The 14,780-nt window shown below is 40.0% G+C and overlaps 1 protein-coding gene and 1 non-coding gene across 2 annotated transcripts; both read right to left on the reverse strand.

Annotated features, from left to right (window-relative positions):
* Positions 1–3,048: 3,048 nt before the first annotated feature.
* On the reverse strand, positions 3,049–12,085 carry hs1bp3 (HCLS1 binding protein 3). The gene is made up of 7 exons (XM_072689150.1): positions 11,953–12,085; positions 11,291–11,456; positions 9,912–10,119; positions 9,530–9,770; positions 6,179–6,297; positions 5,814–5,952; positions 3,049–4,015 (listed from the first exon to the last, which is right to left on the reverse strand). The coding sequence occupies exons 1-7, from the start codon at positions 11,976–11,978 to the stop codon at positions 3,751–3,753; spliced, it is 1,164 nt and encodes a 387-aa protein (XP_072545251.1). The 5' UTR covers positions 11,979–12,085; the 3' UTR covers positions 3,049–3,750.
* A 490-nt stretch (positions 12,086–12,575) lies between these two features.
* On the reverse strand, positions 12,576–12,657 carry trnas-aga (transfer RNA serine (anticodon AGA)). The gene has a single exon. It is a non-coding gene; the product is annotated as a tRNA-Ser (tRNA).
* Positions 12,658–14,780: the final 2,123 nt, after the last annotated feature.

Consider the following 14,780-nt stretch of genomic DNA (forward strand, 5'->3'; position numbering starts at 1 on the left):
GATAAAAATGTGGCCCTGCAGCCCAGAAGGTCAGTGAAATGCGGCCGCTATACCGGCTTCCCTCAGATTAATAAACAAGGTAGAGGAGGCCAGAGCTCTATAAAAAGGAGTGATTCATTAAAGACAGTGCCATTCCATTTCTACTCCCCTCTGTGTCTAGCATTGCTGACCTCTCAGCATCCAGTCATTTCTCTATATTACACATCTAACAAAAGTGCTTCAGAGACATGGGATAGAATTATTACTGTGTTGACCTCTACACAAGCCATTCTGAGCACTGCCGTGATATTTCGTCCATGAGCCTGAGAGCTTTATGATCACTTGGTCACTGACCTTTAAGTTTACTGGATAATTATGAGTCATGGTCTGCTATCAGAGCTGAAGAAGAACTGAACTTCCAGTGTACAGACCCTCTATAGTAATGATCACAAAACAAGTGAGCAAGCTTAACACACTTTTTATACACTCTTATACTTTTGACTTTTCTGTTGTTTATTCATTAATCACTCGGCTCAACATCTTTGTAATGTGTTCTAGTAAGCATGCATTTTATCTTTCTTTAATTAGCCAATCCCTTAAACCTCCTTAAGGATCTGAATGTGGGTCCACACATCAGTTCCTTAGTTGTATAACTGGAGAACGTACATATTAGTTTCCTAAAAGTTACAACTTAACATTTAAGATTTGTTACCTAGAGCAAACTAGGACCACCAATGGCCAGACATTTATGTGAAAATGGATTCTAATGCCCTCTAGTGACTCTCTGAAGAAGTTACTAAACAATCATATGTTTCATATCGAGGGCAAGGCCAAGAGTTATCCTTGAAGTCGATCACTGCTAATCTTAGTGTAATCTCACTATAATGCAGCTGATAACAGCAAAGGGCACAAAAGCATGTGCACTTATCAAGCCCCCTTTTTTATTAGAAACACCTGTACAACTCCACCCCTATTCATTCATGCAGTTATCTAACCAGCCAATCCTTTGGCAGCAGTGCAATGCAAAGAGCAAGCAGATGCAGCTCAGCGGCTTCAGGTAATGTTCACATCCACCATCAGAATAGACTGAAGACGTGATTTTGAGTCTTAGATGATTGTTGGTGCAAGATGAGCTGGTTTGAGGTTTTCTATGAACACTTACTTATTCATGTAAATACTTAACTAGCCAATTGTAGGGCAGCAGTGTAATGCATAAAATCTTGCAGATACTGGCCAGCAGCGGCAGGTATTGTTCACATAACCGTAAGAATGTGCACAAATGTGATCTAAGGGATTTTGAACGTGACTATTGTTGCAAGACATGTTGGTTTGAGGGTTTCTAGAAATGCTGATCACCTGGGTTTCTAGAGAAGGGTGGGCAACGTGGGCCAGAGTCCGGAACAGACCTATTAAACCTGGCAATTAAGAGGTGAGTTGAATCGGGTGTGCTTGAGCATGTAAAGCACACAACTATGCAGGAGCCCAGCCTTCTTAGGACTAGAATTGCCCATCCCTGCTCTAGGGTTTGGTGCATTAAAGAAAACAACATGAGCAGCAGTTCAGTGTCTTGCTGTTGAGAGAGGTCAACGGAGAACGGCCAAATTGGTTCAAGGGGACAGAAAGGCCACATCAGGTTTCACTTCCCCCAGGCAAGAACAGAAAGCTGAGGGTGCAGTGGGTGCAGGCTCACAAACACTAAATATACTGAAGACTGGAAAAATGTAGCCTGGTCTGAAGACATATTCTAATGGTTACTCCCACTCAGAAATGTCACAGAGAAAAAGTACTCAGTGTTCAGTGAGTTCAGTGGCATCAAATCACCGGATCTGAATCCAATATAACATGTTTGGGTTGTGGTAGAATGTGAAATTTGCTCATAAAAAATCTGCAGGAAGTATGTGCTGCAGTCATGTCAACATGGACCAGAATCTCAAAGGAATGTTTCCAACATCTTGTTGAATCCAAGCCACGAAGAATTGAGACTCTGCACAGTGTTAGTATAGTACTCACAAGAAATGGCTCAGTGCGAGTAAATATAAATACACACACAAAACACACAATTTTTTCCTTCGTAAATCAAGGGTTTACTTCAATATAATAACAGATATAAAGTTATACCAAGTTTTGCTGCAAATTCATATATTCATATATTTCCGTTTAAAAATGTAGAATTTGTGTAAAAACTCTTGCCAGTTTTCTCTGGTCTTTACTCATAGTGGACTGGTTGGCCTCTTTATGAATGTTTTACAGTTGCTGAACATTTCTGATCAATGTTTTACAGTTGCTAAACATTTCTGATCAATGTTCTATACTTGTAAGTAGATCATTACATTGCTTGCCCTTTCTTCGAGCACTGGGACAATATTGGTACTTTGTTCACTTACTACACTGGATTACAAATTGTGGGCTTGTGAGTTACTGTCCCTGGTAAAGTTAAACCAAAATAAACTGAACCCAGAGGAGTTTATCTGTGCTTGAGGGTAAAAGCGCAACAAAGGCAAACAAATGTGTGACCATCCATTAGCCCTGGTACACTATATGGACCAAAGTATTGGTTCACCCCTCTTAATAACTGGATTTGGACATTCAGTCCCATTGTCACAGGTGTTTACAATCAAGCCTTTTTAGAATGGATGGTTCTCAAGAGCTCACTGAACTGCAGCGTGCTACACAAGTTGGTGAAATTTCTTCACTACTAGATATTCCACCATCAGCTGTGAGTGGTATTTTTAAAAAGTGGAAGCACATTTAAGATACCCCAGCAAGTCTACAGGGCTACACTGTCATTAAGTGTCAGACCACATAAAGATCCAGACCTGCTGTTAGAGCTGCAAAGGGGGACCAACTCCATAAGAATGCCTATGGATTTGGAATGGGCTACTGTAGGTGTAACGTGTCCCAATACTTTTGTCCATATAGTGTACATTCAGACACTTTCATTTAATTCTCATGTATACACATTTTAAATATTATTATTATAATTTTTATTATCATTATTAGTAGCAGACAATATATTTTTCAAAGGTGGTAATAGATAATTAGCAAATTATGAAATGTCTGACAAAAAAATAAGATACATCACAATCTTGTCATTTATTTAATCAGCAGTACTCTGCAGCTTTACATAAAATGCTGAAGCAAAGTGCTACAATGATTCGACAAAATGTCATTTGCCACTGTTTCAATAGTTAATTTCTGATATTTTCCTGTACACTAGTGAGAAATCCATAATTTGCTATTTATAAAAGTATCAAAATATTCCACAATTGAATAACGTCTTCTGTAGATCATCACTTGAGAAGATACAACGTTTACTGGTTCCATTTTTTTTCTATGTAATTCAATGCAAAAATCCTTCAAAATGCATAATCATGCCATTAACAAATAGGCTCAAACACTAGTCGAGTTTTCCTTCTCAATAATCACCATATTATGAGATATACAATATCAAAATTAGCTCACGAAGTACAAAGATACATCATCAAAGTGTATGTATAGAATCTGCCATTCTAATGAGTAATCTGTTCATTTTTAGGCCTTTATACCCTATGCAAAATATTCTAACTGTTGCTGAGGTGCATTACCACTGCACATTGCATAACACTGATGGAGACAGACAACACTTCAGTGCTTAATTTCAGTAAAAAGTAGCATCTTTACCAGCTCTTTAAATTGTTTGGTGTTCATGGTTTGCTGAAGACCTCATAGGAGAGTGAGAAATCAACACTGTATCACCTGGGGTTAGGTAAAGGTTGATTATGATCAGCAAAGCTAAAAAAGGTCCAGGTCCTCACTGATTGCAGCCTCATTTTGCTGGATGTACTTCAGGATGTCTAGCTGATCCATTGCCTTGGCAGTGTCTGGCTGAGGAGGAGCTGCACTAGCCTGTGCCAGAGAAGAAGGCTTCTGGGGGACGGCTGGCTTGGCCTTCACAGCTGGTTTGGGTTTCACGGCTGGTTTGGGTTTTGGGGCAATGGCTGGCTTTGGTCTGACAGGTTTACTGATTGCTAGAAGTTTGTCCAAATCCTCCTCCACCCTGATTAAGGAAACATGACATTCCAAATGAGATCTCAGGACACTGTGCTTTGTTTAATGAGCTCAAACTTCAAATCATTTGCAGATATTTAACATCTTCTGGTCAGTCAATCTTATTTACCTGTGCTCATTTATCTCCACAGTCACACTGGCCAGAGGACATGAGAGTATTATAATGGAGCAGAATTATTATATAATAAACATTCCCCATTTGTCAGAAATGTCATAGATTCTCATTACTCTGATCTTACTCAGATCAGTTGGAGACTGTAGCCCTTCTGATGCAATGCAATTTGTGTTAGCCATCCTATAGCCACCCCTCAACGGTCAGACCGCAGAGTGTCTTTTAGCTGGATGTATTGAGTAATGGATTACTCTTAATCAAGCAATGACTCTGATGTGTACAACCCTAAGCAGTGCCTGATACACACCAGCACCACACACAAAATACCAGGTCACTGCTGTGCTAAGAATGGTCCACAACCAAAATAACACCGCTTCTGTGGTTAGAAACTGGCCAATGACGAATGGAGTAGAAGGTGGCTGACAGACTGTGGGGCAACCCAGGAGCTACAGACAGTAGTTATACACTACTATGGACCTATAAGGTAAACTATAGGGACTAAAGTATTGAGACACATGCTCATACATTGGGTCATTGTGTCTTCTGAAATCAGGGGTATTAGAGAGAGTTTATCCAGCTTTAGTTGCTGTAACTGTCTCTACTGTCTAGAGAAGGCTTTCTGCTGAGGCACTGCTGCTTTTAACGACAGGAGTGTTAGTGAGGTCAGGACGTTGGATGATCACCACCCCACCTCATCCCAAACTCCCCAGCTGAACCCAAAAGTATTGGATGGAGCACAATCCATCAGTCCAGAGAGCACAGTTCCACTGCTCCACTTTATACCCCTCTAGCCCACGCATGGCATTAGGTATGGTGCCAGTAGGTTCATGTTTATCCATCCAGAGTGTCTTATCCTTTTCAGGATACTTCTCTACAGGGACTAGACAAGCTGTGAGTCAATAGAGGTGTCCACAAACTTTTGGACATATAGTGTAAGTGGAGCTCATGAAGTGGTCATTGAGTGAAAGGTAACAATATATTTAGACATAAGCACAGCAGGTTTCTGGAGGTTTCTTGTCAGAAAATGGTCAAAAAAATAATGGGGAACAGTTAAGAAGTATGGATTTAACTGTCCCACATTTTCGCAGACTAACGACTTCTGATTTCCATCATATGATCAAAACCTTAGCAATCTCAGATGAGTAAACTAAACAAATTATTATTCTCCAAATTAAATAAAACCATAATATAATAGAAGGGGAATGTTATCAATTAAAATGCACAGACTGTTTCCTATGAATGTCAGTCCAGGAGGCTGACAAATGAGTTGCACCATATCACCCTAAGCTTCTGCATAGCCAGCAGCCCACTCTTATGTAACCCAAACCCGCTGGCAGTCAGAGCTCCAATGCACTCATTACAGTCAATCCTCTCCAATCCATCAACAGCAGCCTCACAGCCACGCGGTTACGCCATCTCACAAAACAATAAAAAAGGCATGCAGGTGAAAAATCCAAGTACATTTCCTGGGTCGGTTTCTTTCAGATTTATCAGTGTATCCTTATAAAAAACGCATGAGCTTCTGACAGAACACATCTTCCCCTGGTGCAGGTTTTAGCCTATTAATACATCATTATTTTTAGATTTAGCTTTTGTTCTTTACTATGACAAAAGCTCAGTGAGAGTTCAAGACCTTCTGACATCAGGAGAACATTCAAGTAGATCAAGGACTGACCTAAAGAGCTCATCCACCTCTTCATCTAGTTTTGGAGCAGTAGATGCTCCACTCTTCTGGTATGCATTAGACAGGAGCAAAGAGTCTCCGACAGTGACAGGTCCACCTAAATCTGGATCCTCAAACAGTTTCAGGTTACCTGTAGGCAGAGTGAGGACATAAACGATTGGACAAGATTTCTATCCTCATGCAGAACATTGTTTAATTTATTTTGAAGCTCTGCCTGAGTGCACAATGTTCTGAGTGGTGTACAGGGTCTGTAGACGCAATGGCAACAGCATTATGCTATTCGGAGAATATGTATTACCTGGCAGAATGCTATTCAACTTTATATTTAGTAGAACCAAAATCAGAACTGCACACACCGTCCTTTACTGCAGGCTGAAAGAGCTCCTTGTCCGGGTCATCTTCCTCATCAAACAGGGACAGTTTGGGTTTTGGTGCAGGCTTGGGCACAGGCTGTACAGGCTTGGGTTTCTTAGACCTACAGACACAAAAAGCACAAGTACAGAAAAAACAGCCTACGTTTTTTTTTTTTTTTACTAATGGGATAAAATGTCTGTATACGAGGACTCCATTAGAGATACCAGGTAAAATGAACACTTTTTGACATACACTATATGTCCATATGTTTGTGGACACCCCTTCTAACGAATGCATTAAGCACCCATTTCTGACGCAGATGTACAAATGCACATACACATAGACACAAAGCTTGTCTAGTCCCTGTAGAGAGGTACTGCCAATAGAATAGGAGTCTCTGGAGCAGATGCCCAATGGGCTAGAAGGGTACAAAAATCCCCAGCACTGAGCTGTGGAGCAGTGGAACCGTGTTCTCTGGATCATCCAACATCCTGACCTCACTAACGCTCTTATTGATGAATGTAATTAAATCCTGACAACAATGCTCCAAAATCTAGAAGAAAGCCTTCTCTGGACAGTAGAGACAGTTACTCCAACAAAAGCAGGATAAAGTCCTTTTAACACCCTTAATTTTGGAAGAGCAGGTGTCCCAATACTTTTGTCAAGATCACAACATTGTGCAACAGAGTTCTTGGAATATTCTAAAACATTAAAGTAGTTCTGTGAAAGCAATACGAGGTGCATGCCAAAATCTATAATCTAATATAAAAGACACTTCTCTTTCAACAACAGTCAATAACTTAAAAAAGGTCGACATGACATGAAAGATCCTTATAGCAGAAGCCAAAGTAGACGCATAGACGCATCACATCTGGCCAACATGCAATGAATAATGACACCAGAACACACAGCTGGGATATGGTTAAAAAACAACAACAAAAAAACAAGGTATATTTAAACCCTCTTTCTTTTAGGAACTGTGCCAGTGACACAGATTTCGAAGCTATTAAAATGTGCCGGCGCTCCATGTTCCCAGAAGTCCATATGTTGCAATATAGAACCAGAGTGTGGAATTACTGATTCAGTGGTAAGCTGGTTGACAAACAATTGCGTATGATTTTATTTTAGGAGTCGTCTTTGGTGGAAAATTTCCTAAGAGGGTGCCTCATCACTTTCTGAAGGAATTTTAAATAAGAGAGAACATTCCCATACGGAGAGATAAGGGCAAGGGCTTTCCAGAACAAAGAACAAAAGCGAATAATTGACCTTTTATAGTTATCTTCAGTCGAAGCAGTGCTGGAGAGTGTGTATTCTTGAAGATGTTCAGTAAGATCAGAATACTGTAACATTTTTGAGATGTAAAACACAAAAAATTGGTGGACATGAACAAACTGCCTATAATTATTGGTCTCAGGCTGGTAATTACATTTAGATTCATTTAGAATAAACTACATCGCAGCATCAGTAGTACGCCAAGTTCATTGCACCAAATGTAAACAGTAAAAGGAGTGCAGCTAAGCCGTAGAGTGTCCCATGAGCTTATCTGAGCCACATCAGTTTACTGGACAAATAATCAGGGTATCTGAAAATCGACATTACTATGTATTGCAATTACTAGAGGTGTATGTGTATTCATATTGGACCGTCATGCTGTGGTGCGCACAGGGAAGATATGGTATGCACTAATAAGGTAAATACAGTAATTTCACAATCATGCATGTCACCCTGGAACCTGCTGTAAGCTGGCTGTTGGATTTGCATGGTATTGTTGGAACTGTAGTGGTTTTGGAGTGGTAGTCTCTCTCTCTCTCTCTCTCTCTCTCTCTCTCTCTCTCTCATAGAGAGAGTGACTCAGCCGCTTGTTTTCATCTCTCTTTATCTATATCGTCTACAAATCAAGAAATCATGGCGGATTAGATGAGAACGATGTGTTGGCGTTTTTGGGTGTGCACACTACTTAATTACCTACTGCTATACAGAACTGGATGGAACAGTTCTGTATAGAACCCCCCCCCCCCCCGTTTTACACTGTTAAAAGTATAAGATTCTTAAGGAACTTATTTAAGAATCTTATTTTGTTTGCAGAGTAGCGAACCTGTAACAAACCGTGAGGTCCAAACCATGGTGTGAACCGTTACAGCCCTAGTAATTACACTACACTCAGTATGTTAATTACTTTCAACACCTTGAACATGTAACAAGCTTTAAACATCTTAAAAAACATCTACAATTTTTTACATAAAGAACTGAAGTGAGGAATAGAGCTGGGCAATATGATGATATTTTATCATATATCATATCATTTATGATCAATTTTGTTATTGTGACAGACAACATGTTTTTCTAAGAATGTCGAGGATATTGTTAGTGCTCAATAAACACTGATCAACTGCATGTTTCATTTAGGAAAGAAATGGTGCAATTGGATAATAAAAGCCAGCAGATGTTGAATAGAAATCACTGTATTCAGTACAGGAGAGGATCTAAATAGTAGTTTTTAAGAGTCTGTCGTTACTGATGTTTTTGTCTGTGAAAAATATTGGGAATATTTCGGGAATCGGAAAGGTTCCTTTAAATATTGTGATATAGTATTTTTTATTATATTGCCCAGACCTAATGAGTAACTTTAAAACCTGAAAACGTCACTAGCAACAACAGCAGAAACATAAAAATGTTACAAGTTGTTTTTTAGGTGAAAAGCCATTTATGGATCTATAAAGAACCATTTTTGTAAAAGAGATTGAAGAAGTCAATGTAAAGGTGTGTTTCCAATTTAAAGGGTCTTCACAACTCTTTATAACAATGGTTCTTGGAACAAAAAGTGTTTTTAAATGGCATCACTTACAGAGCCATTTGTAGAACCTTTACCTTTCAGAGTGTTTCATGATTTAAGATCAGGATTTTGAGATAATGCTCCAACATGTAAGAGTCTTTAAGAGTCTTAAAACTAACAGAATTCAGAAATATTCAATTAATGACTATTTATAAAATAATTAAATATATTATTATTTTTGTGAAACCTGCTCCCACTGAGTAAACTAGGTACAGTTAAAATTAAAGTTTAATGTAGTTTAATGCTCTTATATGCAAGGCATCTTAATAATTCATCAACATAAACTAAGGTCTTGTGCTGCCATCTACTGGACTTGCTGCAGTATTTGGGTGGTGCTACAGTGAGTCTACGAGCCGTATGAATGTTTCAGTCTCATGTGCCTCAATGTGTGACTCAAAAGCATCACAGTTCACCTCAAGATCATCTACAGTTTTCCATCTACAGTTGTATTTATGGTACTATTCCACCAGGCTGTAACAGCTTTAGGTAAACCAGGCCCTTCAATAACCAAGACTCCTACCTCACCCCTCCTAAGGGATCAAATAACTCCTCCTCTTCTTCTTCTTCTTCATCATCATCATCATCATTTTCCACCTTCTTAGGAGGCTCGACAACCTTCACTGGCTTTTTGACTCGGTCAGATTGAAAAGTAGATGCCTCATCTTTTCCAAAGAAATCCAGCTCATCGTCATCATCATCCTCTTCCTCCACTAGTTCAGGGGTGTTTGAGGACGTGACATCACGGACATTGTTCTTCGCTCCTGAAGATAACATTTAACACGTAACTCTAATGACAGACACAAAAATATATAAACAGTACAGTATTGAGATATATATATATATATATATATATATATATATATATATATATATATAAATAAGGTAATTAGACAGTTCCTCACCCAAGAACTCGAACAGCTCTGGACACGTCGCCAGAGTTGGATGTTTGGAAATGAATCGGACAAGCTCGTCGAAGGCCGCTCGGCGTTCACGGATGTCAGTCTCGCCCACAAACAGGGCTTTGCGAGGCATGGCAGGCAGATGGATGTTGGGATACTGAGCAGCTAGGTTGTAGTAAAACTCATCAATTTCACTGTACTTCTTCGAGACCTGCGGAATTAAGAACAGTAGTTTTCATCAGCAGATTCCTTGTGAGGAGATACTTATTAACAACATCATTTTAATCAACGAATCCCAAATTTCCCAACATTCTTACGGAGTAGATTTACATCATGTCACTAATTTGCAATTAAGAATCATCGCTGATTGTATAAGTGAGTATATTCAGGAGTTCAGCAGTTTGGTTGATGCACACATACACTATAGAAAAATATGTTCAAATGTTTGTGGACACCCCTTCTAATAAATGCATTCAGGTACTTCAGGTTGCACCCAACCTAAAGTGAGTTAGAGGGGTGTAAAGCCCCCACCCCCAGCCTCGAGCTGTGGAGCAGTGGAAGAACTGTGGTCTTTGGAATGATGGTGGTGCTTCATTCAATACTTTTGGGATGCTTTGGGGTTATGGATGTTATGGATTAGGTGGGGTGGTGAGCCTCCAACATCCTGACTTCAGTAACACTCTTGTTTCTAAATGCAATCAAATCCTCACAGCAATGCTCCAAAATCTAATAGAAAGCCTTCCCGCGACAGCAGGAAGCAGTTACTCCAACATAATCTATTTAATTTAAACCCTTGATTTTAGAAGAAACAATGAATGAGCAGATGTCCTAAAACTTTATAGATGAACTGTGAATTGATGTATGTAAATATCATTTAACTCGTTTGAACTCTTTCCGAGTCATGTCTTACATTTCTGTGACATATAACACACATAAGAGAACTGTCAGTGTGTGTCCTGGCTTACAGCCTTTGCTCCAATGTTTGGTTTCTGACTTTAGAGTCAGCAGAATGAACCAACAAGCAGCAGAAAGTAACCTGAATGCCCCAAAAAACAAAAAGACTATTGGTTCATCCAGCATGATGAAGACCCCACCATGTGGTTGGTGTGGCGCAACAGATAACACCACTACCTGCCAGTGAGTCTCACCATGTGGGAGACTGGGGTTTGATTCCCGGTCTGGGTGACTGTGCTGCGCTACACCAATAAGAGTCCTTGGGCAAGACTCCTAACACTACACTGACCCTCTGTAATACGAGTAACCTTGTAAGTCGCTCTGGATAAGAACGTCAGCTAAATGCCATAAATGTAAATGTGAAGATGAGAAAAACCACCTGTTCAGTACGTGTTAGTGTTTGTGTCCAGGGCTTTGAGATGACCTACCACCAACTGTACAACATCTCCCGGCTTGTGTTTAGAAGACTTAAAGGCAGCGAGGCGGGTGACCACAACTATCTGGTACTCCACATGGCCCGTCATCATGGGTCCTCGGATCTCCTGGTACTGTGGCACTTGTAGGTCGATACCAGTGGCCTCATTTTGCAGAGGCCTGTGTATTAATCAAAAGAGAAGAAGCAAAAAGGTTTGTCTGTGTGTCTGTCGGGCAGACTATTCAGTTCTGTGGTGCCTGACAATGCGGTCAGATCTAAGGGCAGGACTCTGACCTCAAAGCTGGATGACACAAGATAGCAAAGAAATGAAACTATGAAGTGGGAAACCAAAAGAAAATATAGCTAAGCCTTTCTTCTACCCCACTTTTGACACCATACATGTTATCTGTATTCTTAAAGGTTAGGATTGTCTATTATAAACATAGCTAGCCCTGTTTAATATCTATTTAATATCACTGTCAATATCTGACAGTGTCACTACATAACATAAACAAGTGCAGAGAGGCATTTATCCCAAACTGGGCTCTCTAAAGCTACAGCCTCCCTCTCTGGTTAAGGCTGTGGGTGCTTAACTGACTGTCTCAGCCCTAGTTTCCCAAACAAGCAATGTAAAAACTACCAGACGCGTCCATGAACTTATTTAAAGAGAGTTACCTGCTCGTAATAAGTCCATCTGGCATGTTTTAAAGTGGTTAAAGAAGCCTTGTTGTCATTTCGCTGGGTATAATTCGTGTGTGTGTAAAAAGCAGCCAGCCACGCAGCCAGCGCTAACTAATCAGCCCCGAGTCATAAGACCAGGCGGCTTCCTTAGTTAGCTTAGCTTAGCTTAGCTTAGCTTAGCTTAGCTTAGCTTAGCTAGTTTGCTGCTAGCATTACTTTTAGCCAGCGAGCTAGCTAGCTTGTCTTAGCGTAGCGTAGCTTAGCTTAGCTAGTTTGCTGCTAGCATTACCTTTAGCCAGCGAGCTAGCTAGCTTATCTTAGCGTAGCGTAGCTTAGCTTAGCTAGTTTGCTGCTAGCATTACTTTTAGCCAGCGAGCTAGCTAGCTTATCTTAGCGTAGCTTAGCTTAGCTTAGCTTAGCTTAGCTAGTTTGCTGCTAGCATTACTTTTAGCCAACTGTAGTCTTGCTTTGCTAACGAACGAGCTAGCTAAGTTATCCGATTTCCCGGCCTAATACGTTGTTAATGTGGTTCAGAGGCTTGTTTGTCGTAATGGTTCATCGTAAAGATATAAAACTAGACTGAATTTCGGGGGGAAGTGCCGAGGTAAAAGCTAGCCCGTAGTCGGCAGGATTCGAACCTGCGCGGGGAGACCCCAATGGATTTCTAGTCCATCGCCTTAACCACTCGGCCACGACTACATAGAGGAGCCGGCGAGAATCACGTCTTTTCAGCGAAGACTGAAAGACTAAAATGTACAGGAACGGTGTGAAGTAGCGGGTTAAAACGCTGTGGGTTTCTTTAATGAGGTTTTCTGACCCTAAACCTCGAAACTATCGCTATTCTGACGGACGCTGGGCAGAAAAGGGCTGCTTATGGAGAAGCTGTGAAACTGCCTGGGCTTGTGATTCACAGGGAGGTTGTCCCGCATGGTGGTGCACTAACACTTGGGATCAGCATGAGGTTGAGGTTTTTTACTTTTTGGAGTTAGTTATGCAAGAATATACGTTGATTATTATTATTATTATTATTATTATTATTATTATTATTATTATTATTATTGCTGTCAGTGACAACCTGGTCATAATTGTTCATCTAGCTATAATTTTATATACAAATGGTTGTATGTAGGCTGTGATCTGCTGATATTCATTAATCATCAGATCAAATCCAACTATAAAATGCATTGATTAAGGATTAAGGAGTCTTGAAATATTGAGATTTGAACTATGATATCCCCATTTCCTTTAAATACAGCCATGCGCTTAAAGTGTTTTGTAATTTTATACCTGTACAGTTTTATTAATATTTGTAGTTCTGTACATTTATCTATTTATATCTGTAGTTATTGCATATACTGTTACAATTGTTCAAACACATGCTGCTCTGTGCAATCATTGCATTTCACTGCCTGTCATTCACATTCACTGTCATTCTGTGTGTGTGTGTATATATATATATATATATATATATATATATATACCATCACACGCACAATAACCCCCAAATTCTTATAGTAATTTCTATTTTTCTTCAGTCTGGAACAGTACATTTACATTTAAGGCATTTAGCAGATGCTCTTCTCCAGAGCGACTCACAAAACTGTTTACTCAGAAAATACCTCATTTTTTTGCTTCTGTAGAAATGGATACCAGACCAGCGGCACACCCTCCTACCACCACTACCTGTTTAATGACCATGTCAAAACCTAAAGGGATTCTTATCTGTGGACTATCTGCCTCTATTAATATCACCACTATTAACTATTAATCTGTTGTATCTGGTTTGGTAATTTTTATCAATAATGTTTAAATAGTTCAGACCAGAGGAGGATGGGTCCCCCTTGTGAGTCTTGGTTTCTCCCAAGGTTTCTTCCTCCAGCTCTGAGGGAGTTTTTCCTTGCCACCATCACCGTTGGCTGCTCACTGGGGGTCTTTGATCCTTCATGTCCTTCATGACGTTATTTCTTTTTTGTCTCTGTCTTTTATTAATCACTATTTATGTAAAGCTGCTTTGTGACGACAACAGTTGTAAAAAGCGCTATACAAATAAATCTGACTAGACTTGACTTGACTAGAAGGAGTGACCAGTGAGTTCTCAAAGGAGATGGCAAGATCATTGTGAAGGCCGGACAGTACTGGAGGGATGGAGCGCCATTCTTATAAAACATGGTCCCTCCAGTGGTGCTTTATTGATGGGGTACAGAAACACTCTCTAACAACCTGCAAACCATTAGGAGGCCATCCATACTCACGAAACCATGTAATGACCCCTCATGCCATGTAGATGTGGTTGTCCTCCTGGAAGAGACCACTTCACTGAGGATAGGCATGTTTAATCATAGGATGAAGCTTATGAAGATTGTAGTGTATTATTTCATTCATTTGCTGTGACCCTTCCTTTTAAGAGGTCAAGTTAACCTAAATCAAGCATTCAGGCCTGTACTGTTCTCTTGGTGTTCAGCACACCTTTCCCCATCTCTGTAGAGCAATGCATGTGGAGTGTACACCACTGAACTCGTATTTGCCTTGTAGTATGTATTTGTCTTTGTAGTAAGGGGTTTATTCACTGCAGATCTACTGTAATATCCTCTTGCTGTAGCTGTGGACACACTGATCAGGATGCACTGAAGAACAGCTGCTCTTCTGGCTGTTCTTACATATCACATTAGCACTCTCTCACTGAATGTTTGCTTCTGGTGACAGTTTCCCATCAGATTTACTGATGTCTATTTCGTTCATCTAAATGCAGATGTCATTTTGTCCACAATTCTTAATGAAATATTAATTAGTAGAGCTAGCCTGTGACTACACTAGTCTCTTGC

The sequence above is a fragment of the Salminus brasiliensis genome, chromosome 10 (genome assembly GCF_030463535.1).
Source record: "Salminus brasiliensis chromosome 10, fSalBra1.hap2, whole genome shotgun sequence".
Classification (NCBI taxonomy): domain Eukaryota; kingdom Metazoa; phylum Chordata; class Actinopteri; order Characiformes; family Bryconidae; genus Salminus; species Salminus brasiliensis.

Bases quoted from the DNA above. Each gene is read 5' to 3' on its own strand.
- hs1bp3 (XM_072689150.1), bottom strand. From the start codon at position 11,978: ATGCCAGATGGACTTATTACGAGCAG. The intron at 10,120-11,290 runs GTAGGTCATCTC...TTAATTCCGCAG, and splicing joins GAGATGTTGTACAGTTGGTG to GTCTCGAAGAAGTACAGTGA. The intron at 9,771-9,911 runs GTGAGGAACTGT...TGTTATCTTCAG, and splicing joins AGAGCTGTTCGAGTTCTTGG to GAGCGAAGAACAATGTCCGT.